General features: G+C 54.9%; 6 protein-coding genes across 6 annotated transcripts; 1 reads left to right on the top strand and 5 right to left on the bottom strand.

Annotated features, from left to right (window-relative positions):
* Positions 1–88: 88 nt before the first annotated feature.
* ATP12 (ATP synthase complex assembly protein ATP12) lies at positions 89–2,188 on the bottom strand. Its single transcript, XM_076637019.1, has 7 exons — positions 1,845–2,188; positions 1,663–1,722; positions 1,408–1,556; positions 1,022–1,250; positions 734–832; positions 477–620; positions 89–335 (listed from the first exon to the last, which is right to left on the bottom strand). Exons 1-7 carry the CDS (start codon positions 2,080–2,082, stop codon positions 241–243), a joined length of 1,014 nt encoding a protein of 337 aa, XP_076497775.1. The 5' UTR covers positions 2,083–2,188; the 3' UTR covers positions 89–240.
* Positions 2,189–2,230: 42 nt separating this feature from the next.
* On the bottom strand, positions 2,231–4,944 carry NFS1 (cysteine desulfurase). Its single transcript, XM_076640019.1, has 8 exons — positions 4,655–4,944; positions 4,438–4,511; positions 4,207–4,338; positions 3,992–4,129; positions 3,422–3,910; positions 2,857–3,018; positions 2,537–2,733; positions 2,231–2,432 (listed from the first exon to the last, which is right to left on the bottom strand). The coding sequence occupies exons 1-8, from the start codon at positions 4,902–4,904 to the stop codon at positions 2,369–2,371; spliced, it is 1,506 nt and encodes a 501-aa protein (XP_076497774.1). The 5' UTR covers positions 4,905–4,944; the 3' UTR covers positions 2,231–2,368.
* Positions 4,945–10,860: 5,916 nt separating this feature from the next.
* BDY24DRAFT_28764 (uncharacterized protein) lies at positions 10,861–11,932 on the bottom strand. Its single transcript, XM_076637018.1, has one exon. The coding sequence runs from the start codon at positions 11,897–11,899 to the stop codon at positions 11,330–11,332; it is 570 nt and encodes a 189-aa protein (XP_076497773.1). The 5' UTR covers positions 11,900–11,932; the 3' UTR covers positions 10,861–11,329.
* A 2,309-nt stretch (positions 11,933–14,241) lies between these two features.
* On the top strand, positions 14,242–15,907 carry BDY24DRAFT_385819 (uncharacterized protein). The gene is made up of 8 exons (XM_076640018.1): positions 14,242–14,433; positions 14,567–14,677; positions 14,812–14,961; positions 15,102–15,282; positions 15,380–15,438; positions 15,559–15,597; positions 15,689–15,786; positions 15,863–15,907. The coding sequence occupies exons 1-8, from the start codon at positions 14,307–14,309 to the stop codon at positions 15,866–15,868; spliced, it is 771 nt and encodes a 256-aa protein (XP_076497772.1). The 5' UTR covers positions 14,242–14,306; the 3' UTR covers positions 15,869–15,907.
* A 2,468-nt stretch (positions 15,908–18,375) lies between these two features.
* Positions 18,376–21,066, bottom strand: BDY24DRAFT_414320 (uncharacterized protein; the record flags this gene model as incomplete). Its single annotated transcript, XM_076643293.1, has 3 exons — positions 18,376–19,639; positions 19,788–20,261; positions 20,435–21,066. The coding sequence occupies 3 exons, from the start codon at positions 21,064–21,066 to the stop codon at positions 18,376–18,378; spliced, it is 2,370 nt and encodes a 789-aa protein (XP_076497771.1).
* Positions 21,067–21,151: 85 nt separating this feature from the next.
* Positions 21,152–24,582, bottom strand: IST2 (Ist2p). Its single transcript, XM_076640017.1, has 10 exons — positions 24,125–24,582; positions 23,896–24,010; positions 23,618–23,785; positions 23,100–23,516; positions 22,578–23,010; positions 22,290–22,484; positions 22,144–22,215; positions 21,975–22,059; positions 21,866–21,899; positions 21,152–21,779 (listed from the first exon to the last, which is right to left on the bottom strand). Exons 1-10 carry the CDS (start codon positions 24,562–24,564, stop codon positions 21,321–21,323), a joined length of 2,418 nt encoding a protein of 805 aa, XP_076497770.1. The 5' UTR covers positions 24,565–24,582; the 3' UTR covers positions 21,152–21,320.
* Positions 24,583–25,123: the final 541 nt, after the last annotated feature.

Here is a 25,123-nt window from a genome sequence, read left to right as displayed (position 1 = left end):
TTTCTCTTGCTTTTGGGATCTCTCGGTCGTTTCTGTTTCTCGGACATTTCTTTCGCATGCGTCTCGTCTCGTCTTTTGCTTTGCTTCCTTTCCTTTGCTGTTCGCCAGGCGAGCGCGTCTTTTCACCTCTCTTTCGTTTTTCGATCCCTAACGACCTACTCATGACCTTCCCCTTATCATCTCTCGCACCACACCGAGTGCGACCTACCGTCACAAAACGAAGTCCAAAAACGAGACGCTTTAAGCAGCATTCGATTCAGTAGCGTCCGAGTCGATCAAGAAGCACTTGACACTTCCGAGCTGCCTCCTCACGTCCTGAAAGTCGACATCGTGGGCTGGGAGAGAGGCAGGACGAGAAGAGGCGGGAAAGGGAGTCAGCGTGCGAAGGAGGAAGATCGTGCTCGACGCGTCTCCCCTTCCCGTCCCGGGGAACGAGCAACGACGGGAAGAACGGAAGGATGGGAGAGAAGACTCACTATCCTCCACCTCTCCCCAAAGCCTAATCTGAGAATCCACCTCAACGTGAGAAGCGAGGGAAGCCTCCTCCACGGTGAGTCGACCTTCGACGAGAGCGAGAGCGAGGAGGAAGGATTTGGTGGTGTAGACGGCTCGTTCGAACGCTGGAGATCGAAAGGACGAAAGATATCAGCTCAGGCGTTACTTTTTCTCTTCGGTAGTTTGGCGGGAACAGAGCAGAAAGTGAAAGGAAAGAGAGGAAAGGAGAGAGACTCACCAGCCAACTTCCAACTCGAGTAGTTCGAGATGATCTCCGCAAGCTTAGCCGTCGTCGCTGGAGGTTGACGAGAGCTGAAGAGAGAGTCGTGTACCTTGACTGTTGATGAGGAACGGAGGTTGATACAAGCGAGGGGAGAGGAGGAGAAGAAAGAGAAAGAAAGCAAAGGTCAGCTCTCGCGTCGTCCTCCTCTTCCCTTCTCTTCTCTTCCTTCCCTCGAACGAGCTCGTTACACGACCAACCTGTCGCCTACAAGACTCTAAGCTACGTTCAAACAAGAGTACTCACCCTCAAGCCCGTACTCCTCCCGGACCCAATCCAAGACGGGATCCCATCTCTCCTCCTGCAGCTTGACGAGATCTCCATGCTGCCGCACCTCCTGGAAGCAGATGGTGTCGGTTCCGAGGTATCTCAAGAGAGCGGCACACACTTCCGAGTGAGTTTTAGATTGACCGAGGCCTTCTGAAGAGGTTGCGGTGGGAGCGAGGGAGTCGAGAGCTCGAGTTGCGAGGGAGGTCTGGTTGGGAGGAGAGAAAGAAGAACAGAACAGGGACGACGTTGGTTAGGTGCTGGGGGATGAGAAAGGTAGAGAAGGACTCCAGCCGAGGAAGACTAGATTCTCTTCCTTGGGAAATGAAGCTCGAAGGAACGAGCAGGGAAAGTCGAAAGCTCACCATCGGCAGAGCGTGATTCTTCAGAATCTGCTTCTGGTTCTCCCACTCGTTCGCGATGAGGAAAGCGACTGGAGCTCGGTTGGAAGGGATCAAGAGAGGCTTTCCTCCTGGTGTACGAAGAGGACGAGCGTCGAGGAGGATTTGAATCCCTGAAGGTCGTCGACGAAAGAAGGGAAGGAGGGAGGTCGGTCAGCTCAAGCTCGACTTTTCTCTCTCAACAGAGGAGGAGGGAGAGGCGAGATGAGAGATACCTACCCTCGGGAGTATGTTTTATGTTGACAGCCTTCCAGAATCGGCCGTATGTCTTCTCAGCCTCTGTAGAACGAGAACGAAGAGGAGGAGACGAAAGGTCAGCTCGAGTTTCCTTCCTTCCTCCCTCCCTTCACCTTCTTCCCGTCGTTCAAACAAGCTACTACAACTTTGGTCGAAGAACTCACTGTTCGTCTCACTAAGCACGACTCCATCAACCTTAGCAGCCCCATCTGCCTGTGCCTTGGCGGTCGCTAAAGGAGTGTAGACGGGTTTCGCAGGGGAAGGAGAGCTCGAAGAAGGAGGAGTGCTCGTCCGTTTCGAAGAGGTGATGGAGAGGGATCTGCTGGCCGAAAAGAGCGAGGATGCTGACGAGATAGTCGACCGGAGGAGAAGAGATCGAGGAAGCAGAGATATGGGGGACATGGCGAGGAAAGAAGGAAGGGCGAAAGGGAGAGATGCTGGCCGTTTGGGATCAAGAGAGTCTGGGTCAGAGTCTGGGCCTGAAGTCGAAATGTCGTCTCGACTCTCGTTTCTTCTTGTTGCTTTTCCGCTTGATGGATAGCAGATCAGCATCGCTCCAAAATACGAATCAAGATCGAAAACAGGGCAGAGAAGAAATCAAGGGACCCCTGGCGTTAAATGAACGGACGTAGAACTAGCGAAACCGCGACGTCAAAAAGAAACGAAAGAGAAACCTGGTTCAACTAAACTAGTGCTGGCTCCAATCGATGGTAGAGATATCGACACCCTCCTGGTAGAGCTCCCAGAGAGGACTGTCCGAGGCAAACGAAGGAGGAGAGAGGAGAGAACGCGTCAGTGATCAGGTCCTAAGTGCGTCGAGCTTTGCTCGAAAGAGAAAGAGGGAGAAAGAACGCACCTCATCTCCCTCAACCATCCGACGGTAGCCACAATCTTCTTGACAACAAGGTCAATCTCCTCCTCGGTGGTGAATCGTCCGATACCGAACCTCAGACTCGAGTGAGCCATGTCCTCGGACGATCCGAGAGCTCGAAGAACGTAAGAGGGTTCGAGCGAAGCGGACGTGCAGGCGGATCCGGAGGAGAGGGCGATGTCCTGCAGGAGATAAAGGAGAAGAGAGAAGGAAAGAGGAGGAGTCAGGACGAGACAGCTGGGAGGAGGCTTCGAGAAGCGAAGAGGGACGGGTCGGATGAAAATCGCAAGAAAGGAAAGACGAACCTTCAAAGCCATCAAGAGCGACTCTCCCTCAACGTACGCGAACGAGAGGTTGACGCATCCAGGGTATCCGTTGGGATCTCCGTTCCTCTCGACGTGCTCGATCTGAGACGTCAGGCCGGTGATGAGTCGTTCGGCGAGAGCGGAAACTCGGGCGTGGTCGAACTGGATCGAGAAGGAAACGAAGATCGGGGTCAGCCAACGCAGAACTAGGGAAGAAAGGGTCGTCGGGATAGTAGTCGAGGATGGTTAGATAGTTCTAGTTGTGTCAGTACCCCTGCACGAAAGGTCATCGTCGAGCCCAAAGTCGCAGACCGATCCCCGATCTCCTGGATAAAGAGTCGAACGGGAATGGAAAGCAACCTTCGCTCGACTCCTTGAGTATCCTCCCTCGGGAGTGATCTCGTTCGTGCAATCTTCGTCATTCAAAAATCCCCATCGAGGAGGTTAAGCTCTCGGAACGCGTAAAGTACGCGTCTCCGCCTTGAGCTTCTCCCTCCCTCCCTTCCCTCCTCTTCCTTCCCGGCCGCCCAAACCGATCGAACAAAGAGAAGACCTTGAAACTCACCTCCATCTCCTCCTTCGCGATCCTACAAGCCTCTCCCAACCCAACGACCAATGGAGCCGCAACCGTTCCACTCCTCAGCCCTCTCTCCTGCCCTCCTCCGTGGATGAGAGGCTCCAATCTCACTCTCGGCCTCCTCCTCACGTACGCCGCTCCGATTCCCTTGGGTCCGTAGATCTTGTGTCCACTGATGCTGAGGATGTCGATGTTCATAGCGTCGACGTCGATAGGGATCTTTCCGATAGCTTGAGCAGCATCGGTGTGGAACTTGACTCCCTTGTACTTTCGACAGATTCGACCGATCTCGGCGAGAGGTTGGATGACTCCGATCTCGTTGTTGACGGCCATGATGGAGACGAGGCAGGTGTCTGGGCGGATGGACTTCTCGAGGAGATCGAGGTCGATGAGACCGTTGGAGAGGACGGGGAGGTAGGTGATTTCGAAGCCTTGCTCCGAGAGGTATCGGCACGAGTCGAGGACGCACTTGTGCTCCTGTAGATCGAGCGAAGAGATGAGAAGAGACGATCAGCTCAGAGAAGATCAGGACGAAGAATATAACGAGAGAAGACGAACCGTTTGAGTGGTGATGATGTGCTTCTTCGTCTCCGCGTAGAACTTGGCTGTTCCCTTGACGGCCATGTTGTTGCTCTCTGTAGCTCCAGAGGTGAAGATGATGTCTTTGGCATCGGCTCCGATGAGGTTGGCGACGTGCTGTATACGACGAGGAAGGCGTAGAGGTCAGCGAGGAGGAGAGGAAAGAAAAAAAAGGGAAGGGAGAGCGGACGAACCTCTCTCGCCTTGTCGACGGCAGCTTCAGCTTCCCAACCGTAAGCGTGCGTTCGGGAGTGAGGGTTTCCATACTGGTTGGTGTAGAAGGGAAGCATCTTGTCTAGCACTCGAGGATCCATAGGAGTCGTAGCCTGACCAACATAAGGAAGGTTGGACATAAGGAAGGTTGGTCAGCGTGGGTTGAGCTTCGGCAAAGAAGGAAGGAGGAGAGGAGGAGGAAGGCAACGAACCTGCATATCGAGGTAGATCGGACGTTCTGCTGTATCTTTGGTGTGGGAGAGTTTGACCTGGAATCCGAGCATCTCTGTAAACGTCGAAGAAACATTCAAAAAAGTTAGCCATAGAAGAACGAAGGTGGCGAACTCCTCCTCCTCCTCCCTCCCTTGCTCCTTCCTTTCTCTCCTCCTTCAAATCCCCTCTCCCTTCGTCGCTTCAGCGTGTACTAACCTGGTGATGGTGTCAACAGAATCTCATCCAAAGCGTTCCCTAGAGCTTTACTCTCGTCAGACTCCACCTCCCTTGGAGGTACCATCCCGACCGAGACGGACGCCTTGTCGGAGGTCGAGGGCGAAGAGTACCATCTTCGTCCTCCACCAACAACCCTAGCAGCCTTGGAAGAGAGGCAGGGAGAAGAGGCGACCGAGGAAAGGATGTGTTTGGAAGAGGAAGCGACGGCGCAGACGGGTGTTCGAAGCATTGTTGAAGGAAGGGGGAGGGGGGAGGGAGAAGGAAGAGGTTGAGGGTGAAGGAGCAGATCGAGCGAAACCTCTCGCAAAGAGGGCCGAACCGATTTTCTCAACCCAGTTTTTCTAATTGATTCGTTCGAGTTGAGTAAGATGAGAAAGGAGGGGGATCGATCAGCTGTCGTTACTGAAAAATCTTCAAGAAGAGAACGAAGGTCAGCGGCAAGAAACAGAGAAGCGCTTTCTGCTCGCACGCGTCGTTGAATCGAGATCGAGCTCTCGAAAATCCGAAGGTGAAGGCTGATGCGATACATGGATGTCGAAAGAGAGTGTAGGTAGAGTCTAAACTGATGAGCCTAGACTGGTAGATGACACCGGCGAACTCGAAGCCGAAGTCGATCCGGATTTAAAGACGCGTCGCCTCAAACAACTGCACCTCCCTCCAAGCCGACCAACTCCTCTTCTCCAACCCACTCCTTCATCTCCTCCTCTCCCTTCCCAGTAAAAGGAGTCCCCGTCCTCCCCTTCTTCCTCGTATCCTTCATCCCAGCCTCGGGGAGATCGATACAGAACGAAGCGCGTCGTCCCGGTCCCTTTCGTTCTCCTTTCCTCGTACCGGCGAGCGACGACGACGAGGGAGCGAGAGGTGGTCGAGCTTTAGTCGTAGCAGAAGAGGGGGCAAAGAAGACGTTGGTAGTCGATTCGGGGAGGATGGCAGCGGTTGGGTGAGGGGCGGGAGGAGAAACGGAGTGAAGGGACGCGAAGCTCGGATGGGAGTGGGAGGGAGGTGAAGGCTTCCTGGGAGAGCGATGGATGCGAAGGAGGATCGTAACGCTTCGAGGGTTTAGGGAGTGGGACCTCTTCCTGGAGTGATGGCGGTGGAGGAAGTTGAGGTGGAGAAGTTGTTGGACGCGTCGTCGGGTGGACCCGCAACGACGGTTGGGAAAGGGAACGAGGATTGGAGGAGAAAGACGGTGCTTCGGACAGCAGTGGGAGAGTTGAGTGGGGAGGTGAGTAGGGTGGACTTGGGAAGGGACATGGCGACGAGGATGGCTCGAGAAGAGAAGAGGACGAGGGGAAAGGTGCAGTGGTGGATGAATGGAGAACGAAAGGGAGAGGGCGAAGGAGTTCTGAGGAGAGGATGAGGTTGGTGGCCATGACTCTGATCAGCTTGAGATCTCATGTTCGAGTGAGAAGAGACGAGGAAAGAGAGCCGTTGGAGTTGAGACTGGACGGGGAGAAGAGTCCGACTCAGCCGCGAGCGATCTGAACTGCAGCGACGAGCGAGTGCCTCGAGCACGAAGACAGCTGAAGAAAGGACGCAAAAACTTGTCTGTTAGTTGACTCGATTACTTACGACTTGAAGATCGCTGCTGGACGGAGGAAAAGGAAGACCGACCTGAAGTTGAGCTCGCACTTTCCTTCTCCTGCCCCTTCTTCCCTAGCGTTTCGGCCATCCTTCCCCCTTGATGTTTTCCTACGACGACGAAGATATCCTTCAAAAGCGGATATGAGCCCGTAAGTTCACTTTGTTCGTCTTTTGTAGATGGAGGTCGGAGGTAAGCCTAGGTGAGCTTGTTTTTTTTTTCTCTTGGTCGTCTCCTCCCTTTTCGACTTCTTGACCTCAACACCCATTCGCTCCTCCTTCTCCGTTTTCCTTCGCCTTCCCTCCCCTCCGACAGGACCTTCCTCTCCTCGGATGTCGCTCGGTTACTCCCCCCTCTCAGCGACTCTGTCTATAAAAACAAGAACGAGCTCTAGGACGAGTCGCAATCCATTCCGAGCGAGCTGTCTCTTCGCCCCTCCTCCCTTCCCTCCCACCGCTTCCTCCTCTGCCCTCGCTGGACCATCTCGCTTACAGGGAAGGCCCTTTTCTATCGATTCAAGTAAACGTGAGTAGATTCATTCCTTCTTCTCGCTTTCCGAGCTCGCTACGAGCTTAGGATAGTAGCAGGAAAAAGACCAAAAGGCTGAATCGAAGAATTTGGGACGTCCTCCTTCCTGTCCTCCCCTCCCCCGTTTGCAGCCGTATCGAGACGAAGTCGCTCTCGGAAACAATCGGAAAGCTCTAGATCTGGATATATAGGTTCTTCAGGTGAGCCGTTTCTCCCTCTTTCTGCAACCAGAGCTCCGGACTTCGCTCGAGCTCTTCTCCTGGCTCGGGAAGGAGGAAGAAGCTCGCTTTCTCTTTCCAACTTGTCGCCTCTTCGAAGCAGAGTGCATACAGCCGAGCTCGGATTAGTCTCCATCGCACAGATCCACTGATATCTTCGACTCTTTTGCTCTTTTCAACAGACTCTTCGTCCCCTCCGTGCTGTCAGCCCTCAACGACTCCTCTTCCTTCCCCTTCATCATCTGGCATCTCTCTTCGCCGGTCTCCTCTCCACCTACCACCTTCCTCTCGGATCCACGCCCTATCCTCCTCACCACCACCACGTTCCCATCCAAAACCTCCACCTTGGACTCGTTCAGCCACCTCCTCCGTCAGCAGTCGTCCCTTCCCTCTCCACCTTCAACAGCACCACCTCCTCACGACCCTAGCATCCTTCCATCGCTCCTTCCTCCTTCAACGAACCTTTTCCTCTTCCCCATCTCTTTCAAAAGCCACGCTCGCACCCGACTCCCCAGAGCAGCAGCCACCCATCTCCGAAGCGGAGCTGCCTTTGGACGTGGACGAGCCCTCTGCTTCGTCGGTGACGCTGCACGAGGAGCAGGAGGCCATTTTGCAGAAGGTGCTGTTGGGGGAGAGTTGTTTTCTGTCTGGTTCAGCTGGTACGTATCCTTGACTCTCACCTTTTGGAAGGGGCCGTTTGAAGCGACGGTCGGAAGGGGAGTGAGCTCGCGACGCCTTCTCTCGAAGCTCTCGCCTTTGGAAGCTCGAAGGGCAGAGCCAAAGGTTCTTTGACGAGTTTTCAACCGAACTGACATTCATTCTTTGCTTGCTTGCTTGTTGGTAGGTTCGGGGAAGTCGGTGCTGCTACGAGCCATGATCGCCGCTTTGGAGTCGAGAGGGAAGAGGGTCGGAATTACTGCGACAACAGGAATCGCCGCTCAATCGCTGGATTCTGAGAAGGGAAGGACGATTCACGGCTGGTCTGGGTACGTCTCGTTCTACTCTGCTCTGGCTTCCACGACGAGTCGAACGAAACGACGCGTCGAGCTCGTACTGACTTCTTTTCTCCTTTCGACGTGTCTTCTTCACATCAGAATTCGCCCTGGGGATACCGACGCAACCAGTGTCGTCAGTCAAAAGAGCTTTGAGCCAGCACGTCAACGATGGACAGACGCCGACGTTCTCGTTGTCGACGAGAGTGAGTCTCACGAACTGCTCCGCGTCGCCTGGTCTCGTTTTCCTCGAGTTTGGCGCTGACTAGTTTGCTCCCTCTCTTTGATTCAACAGTCTCGATGATGAGCGACACCTTCATGAACCTCCTCAGTAACGTCGGAAAGAAGGCTCGTGAAGATCCTCAGCCGTTCGGAGGCCTCCAGGTTCGTCCATCTCCGTCGCGTTTTTCACCCTCACTCGACTGACCGTTTCTCCCTGTTCCTTCAGATCATTTTCGCTGGTGACTTTGCTCAAGTGAGAAGCCGACTCTCCTTTTCGTCTGCTCGTCGTCAAGATCGACTTGGTTCAAATCGATCGTTTTCTGACGCGTCGGTGCTCTCCTCCCTCTCTAGCTTCCGCCGGTCATCAAAGACAACTCGAGCGCGAACGGAAACAAGCACTTCGCCTTCAACTCGAACTCGTGGAAACAGACCCTTCCTGCCAGCAAATGCCACTTCCTCGAACACGCTCATCGTCAGAAGGACCCTCTCTTCGCTCGGATGCTCGACAGGATGCGATTTGGAGTTCATTCCGTACGAGACGTCAAGCTCCTCACCAGCATGGCGGCTGACTATCAGAAGAAGATCAAGGAGGACCCCAACTACCAGAAGTACTCCGATGGGATCGAGCCTACCTTCTTGTAAGCCGCTGTCGTTCGCTTCGCTTCGAAGGTTTCGGTCCAGCTCATCTCCTCGCCTGTTCTCTCTCTCTCTCTTTCTCCCTCTTTAGATGCCCGAGGAACGAAACCGTCGATATCCAGAATCAACAACGACTCGATGCGCTGGAGGGAGAGGGATACGACTACACCGCCTTGGACGATAACAGCGGTGCCGTCGAGAAGCTGAAGAACAGCACGAGGAAGAAACTGGACTCACCGGCGAAAGCTTTGGAAGGGTTGCACAGGTGAGTGTGGCTCCTTTTCTCGAAGTCTGGCTCGAATCTTGACTGATGGAGTCGTTGATCCTTCACAGAGAGACCAATTTACTCTCTGCCTTCAAGCTCAAAGTCGGTGCTCGGGTGATGATCGTTCAGGTTCGTCGCCTTCCCCTCTCCTCTCCCTCGCCGTCTGGCACTCATCCCCTCGCTTGGTTCCTCTCTCTCCACTTTTACAGAACCACAAGATCTCCCATAGTCAGGTCCTCAAGACTGCTGACGATCAAGAAGCGCCTTCGATCGAGCTCGACACTCACAACGGGGAATCTGTCGTTCGTCCCTTTCCCTCTGCTTTTCCTCGATGCGTCGCCAACTCTGACGACCTTTGAACGTTTACAGCATCTCGCCGATGCTGTCTCTGGGGATTCCCTTTCACTAGGTTCGAAAAAGTCCAGCGAGGATGCCTCTGTGAGCTCGTTTCCTTTCCCTCTTCTTCCATTCTCGTCTCCTTTCTGACTCCTCGCCGTCTCTCCCTTCCTCAAACGTCCCGATCAGACTTCGTGGCTTTACAACGGAATGCAAGGGATCGTCGAGAAGTTTGTTCCCAACGGATCGGAGGAGGAGGAGCTCGAGGGGATCGAGTTGGCAGCGAAAGGCGACAAGGGAACCGAGGTGGCCCAAAGGAAGCTGCAGCTCAAGAGACATTTTCCCTGGTCCCCCGTCGTCCGCTTCACCAACGGTTCTGTCGTCCGGATCAACCCCATCGACACGCAATACGGCAAGATTGGCGCCTGGTCGAAACCGAGCGCGACGAGGTCTCAGGTCCCTCTGAAACTTGCGTGGGCGATGTCGATTCACAAGTCGCAGGGTCAGACGCTCGAACGTGCTAAGGTTCGTTCGGCTTTTCTAGTTTTAGTTTCTCGTTCCGTCGAACGTATCCCTTTCAGAAACAAGAGCTGACCTCGACTCCTTCGCTTCTTTCCGAACAGATGGACCTCGGAAACCCCTGGGAAGTTGGTGAGTTCGATACCATCTTCCTTCGACAACTCCGAGACCGTCTCTAACTGACCCGTCCTCTTTTATTTGCCGAACGTTTCTTCGCTCAGGACAAACGTGAGTTTCCTTTCCTTCGTCTCGTCGAGCACACCGTTTGCGACGACGACCCCGTCTGACGCGTTTTCCTTTTCTCCTTTGTCCCCGTTTCCAGCTACGTCGCCATTTCTCGAGCTACCTCTCTCGACACACTCGAGATCACCCATTTCGACTCGAGGCGGTCAGTTTCTTGATCCTCGTCTTCCCTTCGACCGACGAGGAACGACCAACTGATCTTTTCCTTCGTTTTCTTCCTACAGAGTCTTCACCGATCGAAGTGTCATCGAGTTCTATGCATCGTTCGTCCTTCTCTTCTTCGTATTTTCCAACCTTTCGATCCCTCGAGCAGTCCTAATCCTCTTTCCCTCCCTTGCGTCCCTTCAGTTTCCGAAAGGAATCCCTGCCCGACGTCGCCAGCTCCGTCGTTCCTCCCCTCATCAAGACTCGGAAATCCCTCGTCGTCGAACCTCCCTCCGCCTCCTCCGAACCCTCTCCCAGCATCACAGTCAAATCTTCTCCGCCACCAGTAGTTCCCGCGGCTCCATCTTCACCTTCACCTCGTCCTCCTCCTCCTCCTCTCACCTTCCCCTCCCCTCCTTCCTCCCCTTCCAAACCCATCGCTGCCTCCAAACCTCCCCCGACTCCCTCCCAGGACTGGTTACATCCATCCCCAGGTCAGTAAGTTTCGCCTTCCGAATCGACCGACCATCTTCCGATTTGCTGACCTTCGTTTCTCTTCCCGTTTCCCTCTCGTCCAGCTCGATCGACGGACCCCTACCCCGCCTACTACACCCCCTCGCCGATGGACTTGGATCCCTCTTTCTCTGAACGTCAAAAGAACACGAGCGAGATCATCAAGCTCGTCTCGACGTTCGTACGGGGTTCGGGGTCGTCGAGGAAGGAGACCGCTGGAGCGAGGATCTCAATGCATTAGACTAGTCTAGAAGATTGGGTCCGGTTCAGAATTATCTAGACTAGACTAGCCTTCACGCCTTTTTTCCCCCTTCGTCGTCGTCGCTCGTTAACTCGTTCGTAGCTTCTTGCTTTTCGTCTCTCTCCCTCCCGCTCTCCCTCTCTCTCTCTCACTCTTTGCATTCGCTTTCGCTTCGCTCTGCTACCCTTCCCCGTTCGTCCGCCTGCTCGTACCGTCTATTCTCCCTCCATCGCATTTTTTCTTTCTCTCTCCTCTCGCTTTCGGTCTCTGTTATCAGCATCTCTTTCTCTCTTTCTTTCCCGCTCTCTCGTCGACGCGTCTCGAAAAGAAAACGATCGTAGAATCATGAAAAAGTACAGGGTTACAAAAAAGTTAAGGACGTACAGACAGAAAAGAAAGGAAAGAAAGAAGGAGGTTCGAGCTACATCAACCCCGAACGAAATGAAGACAAGCCGAGGAGAGAAAGAGGGGAGAGAAACGGGAGAGGGAGAGACCGAGAGCGAGGGTGGAGAGGAAGATATTGCTATAGCACTATGCGAAGAGAGAGAGTGGGAAGGTGTGATACGACGACTAGATGCCGAGTGGTAGGTGTGAAGGGAGTCAGAGGAACGAGGTTGGGAGGGGAGGAGGGTGAAGGGCTCGACGCGTCCGTTGCGACGCGTTCGTTGGAGTTGTATAGGCAGCGACGAGAAGATCTCGAAGACGTGTCCGCCGTACCTGATCGAGTGAAAAGAGAAAGGAAAAAGAACCACACCTGTCAGTTCACGTCCCTCACTCCACTTCATCGTCCAACTCGAAACGCGTCCCCTCTCCTTTCTCCTCCCGTTTTCGGAACTCACCTCCTTCTCTTTCCTTCTTCCTCTCTCCCACCCACCCACACCATCCTAATCCTCCCTTCCTTCAGCCCAAGCCCTCTCTCTCTCTCTCTTCTCCCCATCCCTTCCATACGTCGTTTCGTTGTTGTTCGTTTCTCGGTCCCCTCGTTCTCGCCAAGTCGGGTCGACCCAAGTTGATTCCGAGGTTGAAGAGCGAGTGAGTTCGGTGATGTTGATGCTGTTCGAGTTTGATGGTAGAGGTTGGTAGAAGTGGGTTGGTATCCGTGTTGTTGAGAGAGGTGTTTGGGTATCCAGTCGTGGAGCAGGAGAGAGGCGTCGTTGTTGAGAGGAGAGGAGATGGGATGAGGCGTGGATAGAGACGAGGAGGAAGGAAGGGAGAGAAAAAGGGCGAGGCCAGCTCAGGGTAGATGGTTCCCAATCCAGACGTCGAAGGCCTGGACGCACGAACGAAAGGAAGAAGACGAAACGGTCAGCGACGCGTCGTTTGGCTCGAGGGACAAAGGGAAGAGAGTGCGACGTACCTTGGTCACCAACCAGATCCCAACAGTTTCCCATCCGCCACCTCTTCCTCCGGGACCAGCGTGGATCTTCTTGACGGACTGGATGTTGATGCAGGCCTGCAAAGATGAAGTAAGGGAGAAGAGAGGAGAAGAGGTCAGCTTCGACGTCGGACTCGGGAGACAGAGAAGCCTATCCAGCGATGATCCTCCTCGTCATTATTTATCTCTTCATCGAAGGAGCCGAAGAGAGACGAGTTCGGCGAAGGGTCGAGCGTCGCTTGACGAGGGAGGGAGGAGGAAACGAACGAAGCCGTCGAACTCACCGATCTCGCCAACCCGTCCAGGATCGCCTTTCCTGCTGGACCTTGGCCTTCAGGAGGGACTGATCGATCGAAAGCGTGGGAGTTCTGTTGGATCTGACCGATGAGGTAGGCCTGGCACGAAGCAAAATTAAAGAAGAAGGAGTGAAAGTCAGCTTTCGTCGCGTCGGGTTCGGGTGCTCGTCGAGTTGGATTTGGATGGAACGAAGGGAGTTGCGTGGTGAGACGAGGGAACGATACGATGTATGGATGGGTAGACGCGTTGTCGAAGCACGAGTGAGAGCGAGGGATGTTCGAGGGAAAGGAAAACGGAGGAAAGGAGGGAAGGAAGGTCGAGCTCGAGGTGCCGACCTAGGTCGAAACTCTTCTCGTCTCGAGAAGAAGAAGAAGAAGAAGAATCAAACTTGACACCACTCACCAGTAAATCCTGAGCTTCCCTCACGTCCACATATAAGATCTTCCCTATATCCCTGTACAACCTCGTCAACCCGTCCTCGTGAAGCAGCTGGTGCCCTTCTCCTCCCGGACCTGCTCCTCCTCCTGCCATCAACCCACCCCCTCCGCCTCCATAGGGACCCTCCATCATCCCACCCATCCCCATCCCCATGCTCATCGACTGATGATTCCCCGAAGTGAACGCGTCGCTAGGAGCTCTGGACCTGACGTCCAATCGTCCTGGATCGAGACCGAGGAGTCTCGGGTCGACGTTCTGATGTCCTCCTCCTGAAGACGACGAGGAAGAAGGAGGAGGAGGAGGAGCGTGTTCGAAGTGTTGGTACTGAGCTGATCCTACGCCCAAGGGGAGGTGGATCATACCTTGTTGGTGGAGAGGTTGGAGGAGATGCTGATGGTTGAGAGGAGGGATGGGGAAAGGGAGGGAGCCGGGAAGCTGGACCGCTGGGGGAAGAGGAGGACGAGGAGCGAGAGGAGCGTGCGTGAGGTAGGAAGGATGGGAGTTTAAGGGCGAGTTGTTGAGGAGGTTGTTGTTGGTCTTGATCTTGTTGTTGTTGTTGTTCTGGGCAGTAGGGAGGATGGCAGGGGAGAGATGAAGAACGGAGGGGAACGGTTTCCCTTTCCCCTTCTCGCTCGTGGTGTAAGGAGAGGATGTAGGGACGATGGTGGTGGTTGCGGACGGCTTGTTCTTCTTCTTTGGAGGTCTTCCTCGAGGTCTAACGGTTCCTCCTAAGGCTTTCCCTCCTCTCGTAGACGTAGAAGCAGAACTGGCGACGGACGGTTCCCTCCCTTCCTCCTCCTTCACTCCTCCTCCTTCGTTCTTGATCACCTCTCCTCCTTTGTTCTCCTCCTCCTCCTCGCTCCCCTCGTCGTCCGAGTACGTAGGCGCCATCGAAGGAGTAGTAGGCTCAGGCTTGGAGGCTATCCTGCCTGAGCGTCGTCGAGTGGAAGCGCTCATCGTGTGCTGAGAGAAGGGAGAGAGGGAGAGGGTTGAAGGAGAAAAGACAAACCACGCCGGGTCAGCTTCCGCCCTTCCATCAAACTGAAACACCTCTGACGCCCATCTCCACTCTTTTTCGAAGAATGAGACTGGTACACGCTCTAGCAGCTGCTCTGTTGCTCGTACCAGAGGCAGAGGGATGGCAGTGGACAGCAGCGAGAGAGAGGGACCCGGATGGCGTCGGAGACTTCACGAGCTCAACAACTCGAGGTCGGTCCTCCCTTCCTTTTTTGGGTCTGCACATTGGTTCCCGCTCTTCAAAGTTGGTCTAGATTCAATCTTGAGACAGTAGAGCTCACTCTCCACCCCTTTTTCTATGCATTTTTCTCGTTGCTTGATCCAGCAGATCCATCGAAACCCGACCATCTCCTTGCTTTCGACAATCCCTCCTCCTCCTCCTTCGACAGCCTCTCCCTCTCCCCTCAAGAACGTCAAGCTCTCTTTTCTTCGCTTCGTGAGTCCCTGAGCCTCCTATCTCGTCGACCAGCCTCAAATAATTGTCAGAAATCAGCTCATTTCTAGACGGATCAAGCTCACCGAAACCTCCCCTCCTCAACACCTTCCTTTCTCGCCACTCCACTCCCACAGATCTCCTCCCCAGCTCTTCCTCCTCGTCCTCGACGTCCGAACCAGACTGCTTCAGATCAGTAGCTTCCAAGCTCAGAGCTCGATGTACTCCCTCTTCGAATTCGAACGAGCAGGACTCATTCTTAGTGGGAGAGTCTCAGCGAATCGATGGTACGTTCTGAGCTGAACACCTCTCCTTTCCTCTCCTCCCCCTGCATACATCCCGGTCTCTTATCTTCCTTTCTTTCAGCCCCAATCGAAACTGACTCTCGACTTCTCATCTTAACCTCGCGATCGCTCAAATCCTGCAGCCGCCATCCTCCTCACTCTCTGCGACCTCACGTCCGCTCGGACCACCCCTCCTTCGGAATGCTCGAGCTACCTCTCCAGGTCAACCTCGAAGGGGTCTTGGTGGGACGCAGAGCTGGTTAAGTCTGGAGGAAGTGCTAGGAACGAAGAAACGAGGAGGCTCGAGAGGCAGGGATGCGTCGAGTGAGTTTGGATTTCCTGCTCATCGGTCTTGCTCGTCTGTTCTCCTCAGCTCTTCTGACGACTTCGCCCTTTTTTTTGGGTCCGTGGCGGTTTCCAGATCTCTAAGCCGATCTCCCCAATTCTGGAGCTCTTACTCAGGTTACGTCCGAGAAGCCAGTTGAGTCCGCTTCTCAGTCGCGTCGATTCTGGTCCTCGCCGTCTCTTTCCTTCGAACACTACCCTCTTCAGACCTTTCTGACGCTACCTTAACTTCTGCTCTCTCCGCTTCTCCTCCAGCCCAACTTTGTTTCGCACTCCAGAGATCCAACGAGATCGGTCCGTTCTACCTCTCTCGTTTTCGTTTCCGTTCTCGACGCGTCGATTTCCGCTAACTCCTTGTCCTCGTTTCGTTTGATTTCGCGATCAGATCGAGCTCAGAAGATCTACGTCAATGCTACGCTCGAGAAGATTGCTCTTCTTCAGCACCTCAAGAAAAACGAGGAGCAGTTGAGTGATCGATTGGAGGTGAGTCGATTCGCGTCGTTCGACGAGCCTAAACGAGCTTTTTCGCCCCTCGAGCCTTCTTACGACTGAACCTCAGCTCTGACTCATCGGTTTAACTCTGGATGGTTCGACTTGAAGGACCTCTCCCTCCTCTCCGCCCACCTCTCGACCTTCCAACACGACGTGCTTCGTTCGGATCTCATCGCTTCCGAGATGAAGCTCGTTCTCGACGGTGTTTGGGTTGGGATGCAAGAAGAGATGAATTCGAAGCTGGCTTCTGTTCTGGAGAAGGTCAATTCTTTCTCTGCCCATCGAACTCGTTCCATAAAAAGAAACGACGCGTGCTGATTCCGCCTCTTTCGTTCCCTTCCAGCATCAATCGACCCTCCTCTCTCAAGAACAATCCAGCTTAAAGCGGGTTCTCCAGAATCAAGAAGACGAGATCGCCTCGTGGGTGTCGAGCACGATGCAAGGGTTGAAGGAAGGGGAGGAGTGGAGAGGGGTGGTGGATGGGTTGAGTGGGATGAGCGAGGTGAGTCGACGTTTCAGCTGCTGCCTCTCGTGCTTCTGTCCTTTCGAAGTGTACTGAACCCTTTCTGTGTTACTTCTGTCGCCTCGCAGAACATCCAAGCCCTCCTTCTTCGCACCGGCACCCTCGAGTCAACGCTCTCTCGATCCCACTCCCTGGTTTCCAGAACGAACGTCAGTTCCTTCCTTTCTCCGTCCCCTCCTCTCCCTGCCAGCACACTCTCACCCACACTGCGCCCCTACCTTCCATTTATCTCTTGCACAGCACATCTCAACTTCCTCCCTCGCCTCACTCTCAACCCTCTCCCAAACCCTCGCCAACCTGTCCTCCCTCGTCGAAACTCAAGCCGCTCTCGTGAACCAGACCAACTCCCTTCTCCATCAGCAGCTGGCTTACAGTGGAGTTTCGTGGGTGGGTTGGGTTGGAGGGTTGGTCTGGAGGGGGATGGAGAGAGTGGTGATGGGAAGAGGAGGAGGAGGAACGGAGTTGATGGGCTTTGGGATGCTGGAGGAGAGAAGAGGGTTCGGAGGTAAGTAGCGTCATCTTCACCAGGCTTTATGTCATCCTCAGCTTCTTGATCTTTAGAGATCTCGAGAGGACATCCCGAAACGAGGGCGGGGAGTTCGAACGGAACCTGACGACGCGTCTCCTCTGCTTCCCTCACTCTTCACCAGGCTTCTCCTCGCCCTTCGAACGCCTCCTCGAAACCTGGCTCACCTCCCGAACCATCGGTTTCTTGGCTTCCTTGATCTGGTCGGTCATGCAGAACGTGTTGAGCGTTGGCTTCGTGAGTCCTCCTAGTCTCGACGCGTCGCAACGAAACTTCGAAAGCTGATCACCTCGCTTCGCTGCAGACCTTGGCTCTGTTCCTCCTCGCGTCGTCGCTGAAGGGGGTACGACGTTTGTTCTTGACGAGATCGAGGGACGTGAAGGAGATGAACGAGAGGAGGAAGGCGAGGAAGGACAGGTCAGTTACGCTTGCGTTTGGGTTTTCTTCTCTCCTTTTCCTCGTTTTCTCCTTGTCTAGGTCCCAACCTCCGCACACCTTCCCTTGTTCTCTGAACTCCCCAGGCTCACCCATCCTCGCTTCTTCTCTCCCGCCAACAGTCCTCCTCCTGTCTCCTCCCCTCCCTCCACCCCTTCCACCCCTCCCGCCTCCCGCCCTACCAACACCCCTCGACCCATCAAGTCATCCCCCAAATCCCCGCTTCTCGAATTCGGACGACCTCTCCTTCCAACTCCAACTCCCGCTCCGTCCTCTCGACCAGCAGCAAAACGACCGCTCGTTCTACCTCTCACGGCGTTGAACCTGCCTGAGCCGAGGGAGATGATGGGTGGGGAGAATGGGAAGGGTTCAAGGGGGTTGGAGAGGGGAAGGAGAGCGAAGAGCTCGCCTCCCTGATCACTCAGTGTCTTTTTTGCTTTGTCTCAGCTCCTTGTTCTCGTTTCACGCCTTCCTTTTCTCATAGCTACCTTTCATTTCATGTAACTTAATTTCCTACGTGTTAGTGTATCCCATCCATCATCCCATCGTATCGTTCGTTCTCTGTTTTTTCGCTTGGCCGCTCGACGCGTCGTTTCGATCTCGATCTCTCCGTTCTCAATCACATCCTCTTTTCGTCCCAGCTTCTTCAGCACCGTCCTATCCGCCCGTAATCTATCCGATCCAATCTATGCACACTTATGTATCTTTCTCTTTGTCTCTTCCCGTTCACCTTTCCGTTGCGGTCTCTCGAGCTTGAAAAAGACACGACGCGGCGAGCTCGTCGCCAGGCCTGTAAAGAACGAGACCGTCGGCGAAAGGAAAAGCGGATGTGGCATAGATGGTTAGTTGGTTCAAGTAGGTTGCCGAAGGGTACAATGTTGAGGAGAGGAGAGACGAGCGTTCACAAGCAACGATGGGAAGAAGAAAAGGCAAAAAGAGGAAACAACGAGATGATGAAGAGGAGACGAAGGCGGGAGAGATTGGGCTGAACAGCGCAAAGAAATCGAACAAAGAAAATCAAAGGCCGGGAAGGGAACGGGAGAAACGAGAAGCAAAAAAAAAAAGACAAACAACAAACGAGACGGAGACTCGGCGCTCAACCCACCACCCACCTCCCGACCCTCCACGGCACAATCACCCACCACCCCACCCCCCACTTCACCACCGTCCCCATCGTCCTCAGCACCTCCTTCCCACCTTCCTCCACCCTCCCGAGATCCAGATCCAGCACCAGCCTCTCCCTCCTCACCACCTCCTTCACGAACCCGGGAACGACCCTCGGCAGGATCGGGAACGACAGGACGAACGCGAAGGGGTGGAGAGGGTTCGGGAAGCGGAAGGTGATGGGTGCTTGTTGATGCTGCGTGAGGAGGGCTGACGAGGAAGAGGAAGGGGTTCGTTGGGGTTTGGCGGGAGCGGGAGAGGGAGACGCGGGTTCGAAGAAGGTGAGAGGAGCAGGGTGGAGGGATTCGTCGAGTTGGGTGTGTTTGGGAGAGGGGGAGGGGAGCGCGAGGGGAGCGTAGGAGTTGGAGAGGGAGGCTTCGGTTGGGGCTGGGGTGGGTGGGATGGAAGGGTAAGGGGAGGAACGAGAGGAGGATCCGTTGTGGGCTTTCGTTGCGACTGCTGCTGCTGGTTCGATGGGTTCGGCTCCTGCTTCTTCTTCCTCGACGACACCCTCTTCTGACTCCTTGGGCTGAGTGGTATCCTCGACGGCGGGAAGCGAAGGAGAGGAAGAAGGACGAGGAGGCTCAAGCTCAGCGGAAGGAGGAGGCGACGACGCGACTTCCGCCCCTGAGTTCCTCGTCGCCTCTCCTGCTCCCGATCCTCCTCTCGCAACCTCCACGCTCCCTCTCCTACTCGACTCCTGACTCGACCTCGATCTCGTCGCATCCTGCTCTGCTCCTCCCTCGACCTTCTTCTTCCTCACCCTCCCCGCAGGCGAGTTCGATCCCAGACTGTCCTTCTTCCTCAGCTTGACCTGCACCTTGGGCGTCTTGGCGGACGACAGGACGAGCGTCTGGAGAAGAGCTTCCGATGCTGAGGTGGTGGTCGGATTAGGAGAGGTTGTTCTGGAGGGAGTGGTTGGGCCGGTGCGAGAAGTACCAAGGGACGAGGAGGAGAAGTCGGGTTGGGGAGGGAGATCGGTGGCGGTTGGGTCCGATCCGAACGAGGTGGAGGAAACGACGGGTGGGAGTGGTTGAGGGGAAGAGGTTGCTGAGGAGTGAACGAAAGTTGGCGTGGGAGGAGGGAAGAAGGTCGACGAGGACGAAGAGGTTGTTCCGTGAGCGTGAGGAGGAGCAGGAGTTGGGAGAGCTGGGAGAAGGGAGGAAGCTGAACCTGCTGGGGAGGGTGTGTGGGATCTGCATACAACGATGTTAAAAGGAAGAAGGATTCAGTATATGCGTATATTAGAGTGTGGAAGGCGATTTCGGAGACGATTGGGGAAGGAGATAAGGAGAAGGGGAAGTGAGAAGGGAGGGAAATCGAAAGGACGAGCTCATCACTCACCCATGCCTCCTTCTCCAGCTCTCCTCTTCTCCTCCTCCTTCTCCAGAAGGCGACAAAGACCTCGACCTCGTCCCACCACCCGATCCCGTCGTAGCACTCGACGTCGTCGCAGTCGTCCCCAGCGATTCCGCCGTCCTCCTATCGACCTCGACGCTTGCCCTGCTCCCGATGCTCCCTCCCTCCTCCTCGACTGCCTTCTTCTTCCCCGTACTGCTCGACGAGCCAGAGAACAAACTCAACAAGCTCGTTCTCCTCATCCTATCCGAGGGTTGCTGTGGATCTCGAGAGGGAGAAGTAGAGATCGAGGAGAGCGAGGTTGGACGTCTTCTTCGATCGTGGAGCGAGGAGGGAGGAGTCGTTGAGGAGGGAGCGATTGGAACGACTGGAGGAGGAACGGGAGCGTCCATGGTTGAAAAGGGTTGAGCTTGATGCTGAGGAGGAGAAGAGGAGGAGGAGGAGGAGGAGTTGATGGGACTGGAAGGAAAGAAACGAAAACGAACGAGGAAGGGAAAGAAACGAAGAGGGAGATGGGGTTTGAGAGGGAACCAACAAGCGCATGTCAGCTCTCTCTCTCTCTTCCCTCCTCCCGTTTTCATCTATACCAACCGCCGTCCCAACAAAAAAACAACGAAAAACAACAAACTCACCCTCCAGCACCAGCAGCTCCCCAAGCGATCCTCGAATCCAACAAAATCCCTGCTCTCTCCTCTTCTTCCTCCTCCCGCACCACCACCTCCCGGCCACCCGCTTCCTCTCCCACCGTTGATGATGCTACTGATGCAGCTCCAGCGAACCCATCCCCTTTGTAACCCATCAAATCCTTACTCCTCCTCTTTCCTATCCAGTTCCTAATCGCTCCTGGACCTCCAGCTCTTCCTTTGGTAGATGATTTCCCTACGCTCCCGTTCCCGTTCTCAATCTCGTTCGTTCCAACCTCGTCCTCCTCAGCCTTGGAGCTCGAAGTCTTGCTGCTCAGGCTGAAAATTCGTTTCAAGCTCGGTTTCCTCCTGCTCCTCCCGTTCGTGCTGGTCGGAGAAGACGCTGTGCCGGCTCCTGCTCCTCCGCCTGGGAGAGAAAGGGAGGAGGAGGGAAGGCCTCGACCGCTACCCGTCCCGTTGGCGCTGCTCTGCGAGAGGGAGGAGGAAGCTGAGTTCGATGGCCGTTGGAGGAGGAGAGGAGGAGGTGGATTGGCGGTGGGAGAGTTGTTGTTGCTCGAGAGGGAGGGTTGTTGATTGTTGCTGTTGTTGTTGTTGTTGATTTTCTTGCGAAAGAGGGACATGATAAGAAGGAAAGGAAGGAAGGAAGCGGGATGGAGGTTGGGTGGGAACTCGGAGGAAGTGACGCGTAGAGTTCGTGCTTTTTTAGGCAGTTTTTTTTTTTTCGTTCGATCGAGATCTCTTTAATTGAAGTCAAGTTAGCAGTCGGGAACGAAGGCACAAACGGCGGGGCCATAGATTCGTTAACCGAAACGAGCGCACACAAAAACTACTTCTGAGAAACCCAAAGATTCGCACCCTCGTCGCGTCCCTTTCCTCACTCCATCTTCCAACCCCCTCCGACCTCCGTAACCTCGGCTCCTTCCCCACCCTCCCAGAACCTATCCTCCCCTACACTCTTCTTCACCCTCTCCACCCGATCCCCCAACGCTCTCCTCACCGTCACCTCCCCTTTATGCCTCTCCAAATACTCTCCTCTCACCTCCCTCTCCCTCTTCCTCCCCATCACCACCTCCTCGCTCCCCTCCCAAAGCACCTTCCTCAACACATACTGAATCGCCGCTCTCCCCACGAGGAACACGTGACTCGCTCCCAACGCGACGAGGAGGAGAGGGTAGAACGTTCCCGAGATGGACGCGTGAGACGAGTGGTCGTGAGGAGGGTGTTGAGATGTGGAGAGGAAGTGGAACCCTTTGCCGGCGGGCGTGTGAGGCGTGGGATGGAAGAGGGAGTAGAGGGTAGAGTTGGTCAGGATGGAGAGCCAGGAGAGGAAGGTCTGTGAGGTGGGAGGGGAGGAAGGGAGGAGAGTTAGAGCGGACGCGACGCGACGCGACGAGGGAAGAAGGAGGGAGAGGAACGCACCATCGCTGAGAGCCAGGGACCGATGGTTGAAACTCTGATGAAATGAAAGACGAGTTCGTGTCAGTAAACGCTCGATCGAATGGGAAGAGGAGCAAGGAGAGCAACGAACCTGCTGGGAATCGGCTTTCGAACGTTCAAGCAGACCTTGAGAGCGTCCGAGCGAAGCTCAAAGTAGTTGTTGATCGAGACAGGGACTTTGAAACGAATACACAGAGTAAAAAGAAGTCAGTCATCGAGAGAAGAGAGGGTCCGAGGGAGGAAAGGAGAGAGAGACGCACGACAAGCAAGAGGCCAACAAATGCTCCAGAGCGAGACATATCCAAACTGGGTGACCATCTCGGCGTAGTCGACTGTATCAGGACGAAAAGGAAGACGTCGGGTCAGGTGAAGAGAGCGAGAAAGTCCACATGAGGCTGAAACTCACCGAACAACGAGTACTCGGGAAGCATCGACTCCCTCTCGACCTTCTGCAAGAAGGAAGCCTCGTCGATCCTCTCGACGCTTCTCTTCTCGTCCAGATCCTTCTTGAGCTGAGCGTCCTTGCCCTTGTCTCCGGCCTTCCACTCGGCGTACCACCTGAGGACGATAGGGAGGACGAGTTCGGTGGCGGCGTTGACGACTGAGCGAAACAAGAAGGAAGACGCGTCGAGTTAGTTTCATTCCGCTTCCTCGTCTCTCTTCGTCTCGAATCGAAAGTTGAAGAGTCACTCACTCTGGTTCGTAACAGTATAAGCAAACACCTGAGCCTGCAACCTCCCATCGTTGATCACCCCTCGTCCTCTCGGAGCCTTCGCTCCTCCCGTTCCAGGAGGAGGGGTTCCCGACGCAGCGAGCTTCTCCCCAACCTCTCCAATCTTCTCGGACGCCGATCCTCCAAAGTCCTGGATGTCCTGGGACGCAGAGAAGATGGTGACGTCGACGAAGGACATGATCTGGTCGCCGAAGGGGATGTAGGCGTAAGCGGAGAGAAGGAGACCCCCGAAGGCGACGATGGAGTTGAGAGCGAAGGTTTTGACGGTTAGAGCGTTCTGGTAGGAAGCTTCGGTGGCGTGATCCTCCCAGTCAGTGAGACGGACGGCGATGTTTCGGTAGACGGCGAGGATTCGAGGGACGATGACGGCGAAGAGGAGGGTTGGGAGAAGGGACTGAGAACAGAAGGAGAGCAAAAGGTCAGGTTGGTCGACGCGTCTTCACGCTTTCGAACAAGAAGGGAAACGAAAACGTGGAGACTCACAATGTACTCCTTTCCAAACCCATCGTAGAGAGCCGTAACGAACGCCTCGAAGACGAACAAGCCCGTCAAGATTCCGAAGAGGAGGGTCGCACACCCGAGCAACACCGGCAGACCAGCCAAAACTCTGAGATCCCTCTTCCACCAAACCCTTCCCCTAGCAGCGGCCGAGCTTTGAGCTCTCCACTTCTCCTCGCTCTCAACTCCCCTCATCCCCCATTTCGTAGCGAGGGACTTCTCCTTGATTCTCCAGGCCTCGACGACGGCGATGCTCCAGAAGGATCCGGCGAGGGCGTAGATGGACGAGTAGGATCCAGTTGGGAGGAAAGACCAGGCGAGGAGGCCGAGGATGGAGAGAGGGAGGGTAGCGAGGGTGTAGAAGCTGAGGAAGGAGAAGTAGAGGGCGAGGGAGGGTCCGAACTGGAGGAGAGGACGAGCAGGAAGACGGGAATCGAGCGCGATCAGCGAGATGCAACGTCGAAGAGCTGTAGTAGGGAGCGAGACTGAAGACTTGAACGTACGTGCTTGAGGATGAGATCAGTCTCGTGAGGCTTGAGCTTGAGTCCGACGGTCCAATCCTTTCCGAGCCAGGTGTGCGTCCAAGTGTCGTTGACGGCTTTGTCGTGAAGGGCGAAGATCGATTGAACGTGAGACCAAGGGTAGACTCCAGGAGTGATCGCGAGACCTCCCTGGAGAGCGAAGAGAAGGGCGAAAGGAAAGGAGGACGGTGAGTACAGGGAGAGAAAGAGGAAGGGAGGAGGGGTCGAGCTCGACTCCACAGAGCTCGGAAGGGACGAACCTGCTCAGTATCTCCAGTGACGAGCTCGTGAACGAGTCGAAGTCTCTCGGCGGGAGTGATAGCATCGTTGTTGCTAGGAGGAGCTGCTGCGACACCGTGGAGGAAGTCGTTGGATCTGGAGGGCGAGAGAGATGGAACAAGAAGGGAGTCGAGGATCAGCTTCACCTTTCGATGTTCGTCCATCTGCCTTGAGCTCTCCGCTCCTCGTCCCTCCAGTTTTTTCACTCACTTCTCCTTCTGCATCAAGCTCTCTACGAGCTCCTCCGTAGCACTGATGAAAACCCAGACCTTCCCTTCATCCTCCTCCTGCCCCTTCTTCGCTCCCTTCTTCTCCTCGACCTTTGCCTTCCTGGTCGTCACTCTCAACCCCTTCCCTTTCAAGACGGTAAGCAAAGCAGCGAACTCGGTCTGAGCAAAGGTGGCAGCTGCAGCCCTGTCCTTGAGAGAGGTAGAGGCGATTCCCTTCGGAAGCTTCTTGGTGACCGAGGTAGAGAGTCTGGAAACGAAGGCAAAAACGAGGTCGACATGGAAGGAGGGGGAGGGAGCGACGTCTTCCTGGAGCAGAGCGGCCCTTGTTCGTCCTGGGATCTCAGAGAGGGAGGAAGGGAGGGAGGCCGAGATGGAAGAAGGTTGGGTAGGAGGAGTGGACGGAAGAGCTTTTTCAGTCATCCTGGGAGAAGAGTTGTGAGAGTTGGAGGGGAGAAGGCGAGAGATGGGAGCTCGACGACGCCGCGACGGCTTCGACTCGACGTCATCCGTTCTTTTGAGTCCGATAGTCAGTTTTTACAGGATGATGATCATCACGCAGGTATGCTAGAGAGGTGGAGTTTCCATTCAGCAGTAGACGTGGAGCACAAGGCAAGCGAAATTTTGATCTACCGGCCTCGATGGAAAAGGCGACGCGGTCCTGATCCCACTTTTCATCGCCTCAAGTCGCCTGCTTCTCCCAGACCACATGTTAAGGGCCGAGCCGCTCACGACAAACTACGAGTTAGGCCTTGCATCAACTGGAGCATCTTCAAAAAGTCCTGGGTGAGCAAAGGACGCTGGAAAGCACGACCTAGACGCGTCGCGAGTCATTTCGCTTCCTCGTTCTTTGCGGGACTTTGGAACAGATCGGAAGCAGATCCAGTTCGATTGACGTAGTTCGATCGTTTGTTTCAGGAGAAAGGGTCTCAAACCTTTCGGACCTGAACTAAGAAACAGTGCCACAGAACAAAAGAAGCCT

Source organism: Mrakia frigida, assembly GCF_051309035.1.
Source record: "Mrakia frigida strain ATCC 22029 unplaced genomic scaffold BDY24scaffold_11, whole genome shotgun sequence".
In the NCBI taxonomy this organism is placed as follows: Eukaryota; Fungi; Basidiomycota; class Tremellomycetes; order Cystofilobasidiales; family Mrakiaceae; genus Mrakia; species Mrakia frigida.
This window is presented reverse-complemented; position numbering and strand designations above follow the sequence as displayed.

Bases quoted from the DNA above. Each gene is read 5' to 3' on its own strand.
- ATP12 (XM_076637019.1), bottom strand. From the start codon at position 2,082: ATGTCCCCCATATCTCTGCTTCCTCGATCTCTTCTCCTCCGGTCGACT. The intron at 833-1,021 runs GTGAGTACTCTT...CCTCATCAACAG, and splicing joins GGAGGAGTACGGGCTTGAGG to TCAAGGTACACGACTCTCTC. The intron at 336-476 runs GTGAGTCTTCTC...CCTCTCTCCCAG, and splicing joins TTGGGGAGAGGTGGAGGATA to CCCACGATGTCGACTTTCAG.
- NFS1 (XM_076640019.1), bottom strand. From the start codon at position 4,904: ATGCTTCGAACACCCGTCTGCGCCGTCGCTTCCTCTTCCAAACACATC. The intron at 4,339-4,437 runs GTTCGTTGCCTT...TATGTTGGTCAG, and splicing joins CGATCTACCTCGATATGCAG to GCTACGACTCCTATGGATCC. The intron at 2,433-2,536 runs GTGCGTTCTTTC...TGCCTCGGACAG, and splicing joins GGATGGTTGAGGGAGATGAG to TCCTCTCTGGGAGCTCTACC.
- BDY24DRAFT_28764 (XM_076637018.1), bottom strand. From the start codon at position 11,899: ATGAAGTGGAGTGAGGGACGTGAACTGACAGGTGTGGTTCTTTTTCCT.
- BDY24DRAFT_385819 (XM_076640018.1), top strand. From the start codon at position 14,307: ATGAGACTGGTACACGCTCTAGCAGCTGCTCTGTTGCTCGTACCAGAG. The intron at 14,678-14,811 runs GTGAGTCCCTGA...CCACTCCCACAG, and splicing joins AGCTCTCTTTTCTTCGCTTC to ATCTCCTCCCCAGCTCTTCC. The intron at 15,439-15,558 runs GTTGAGTCCGCT...CTTCTCCTCCAG, and splicing joins AGGTTACGTCCGAGAAGCCA to CCCAACTTTGTTTCGCACTC.
- IST2 (XM_076640017.1), bottom strand. From the start codon at position 24,564: ATGACTGAAAAAGCTCTTCCGTCCACTCCTCCTACCCAACCTTCTTCC. The intron at 23,517-23,617 runs GTACGTTCAAGT...CCTCTCCTCCAG, and splicing joins CTGATCTCATCCTCAAGCAC to TTCGGACCCTCCCTCGCCCT. The intron at 21,900-21,974 runs GTTCGTTGCTCT...TCATTTCATCAG, and splicing joins CGAAAGCCGATTCCCAGCAG to AGTTTCAACCATCGGTCCCT.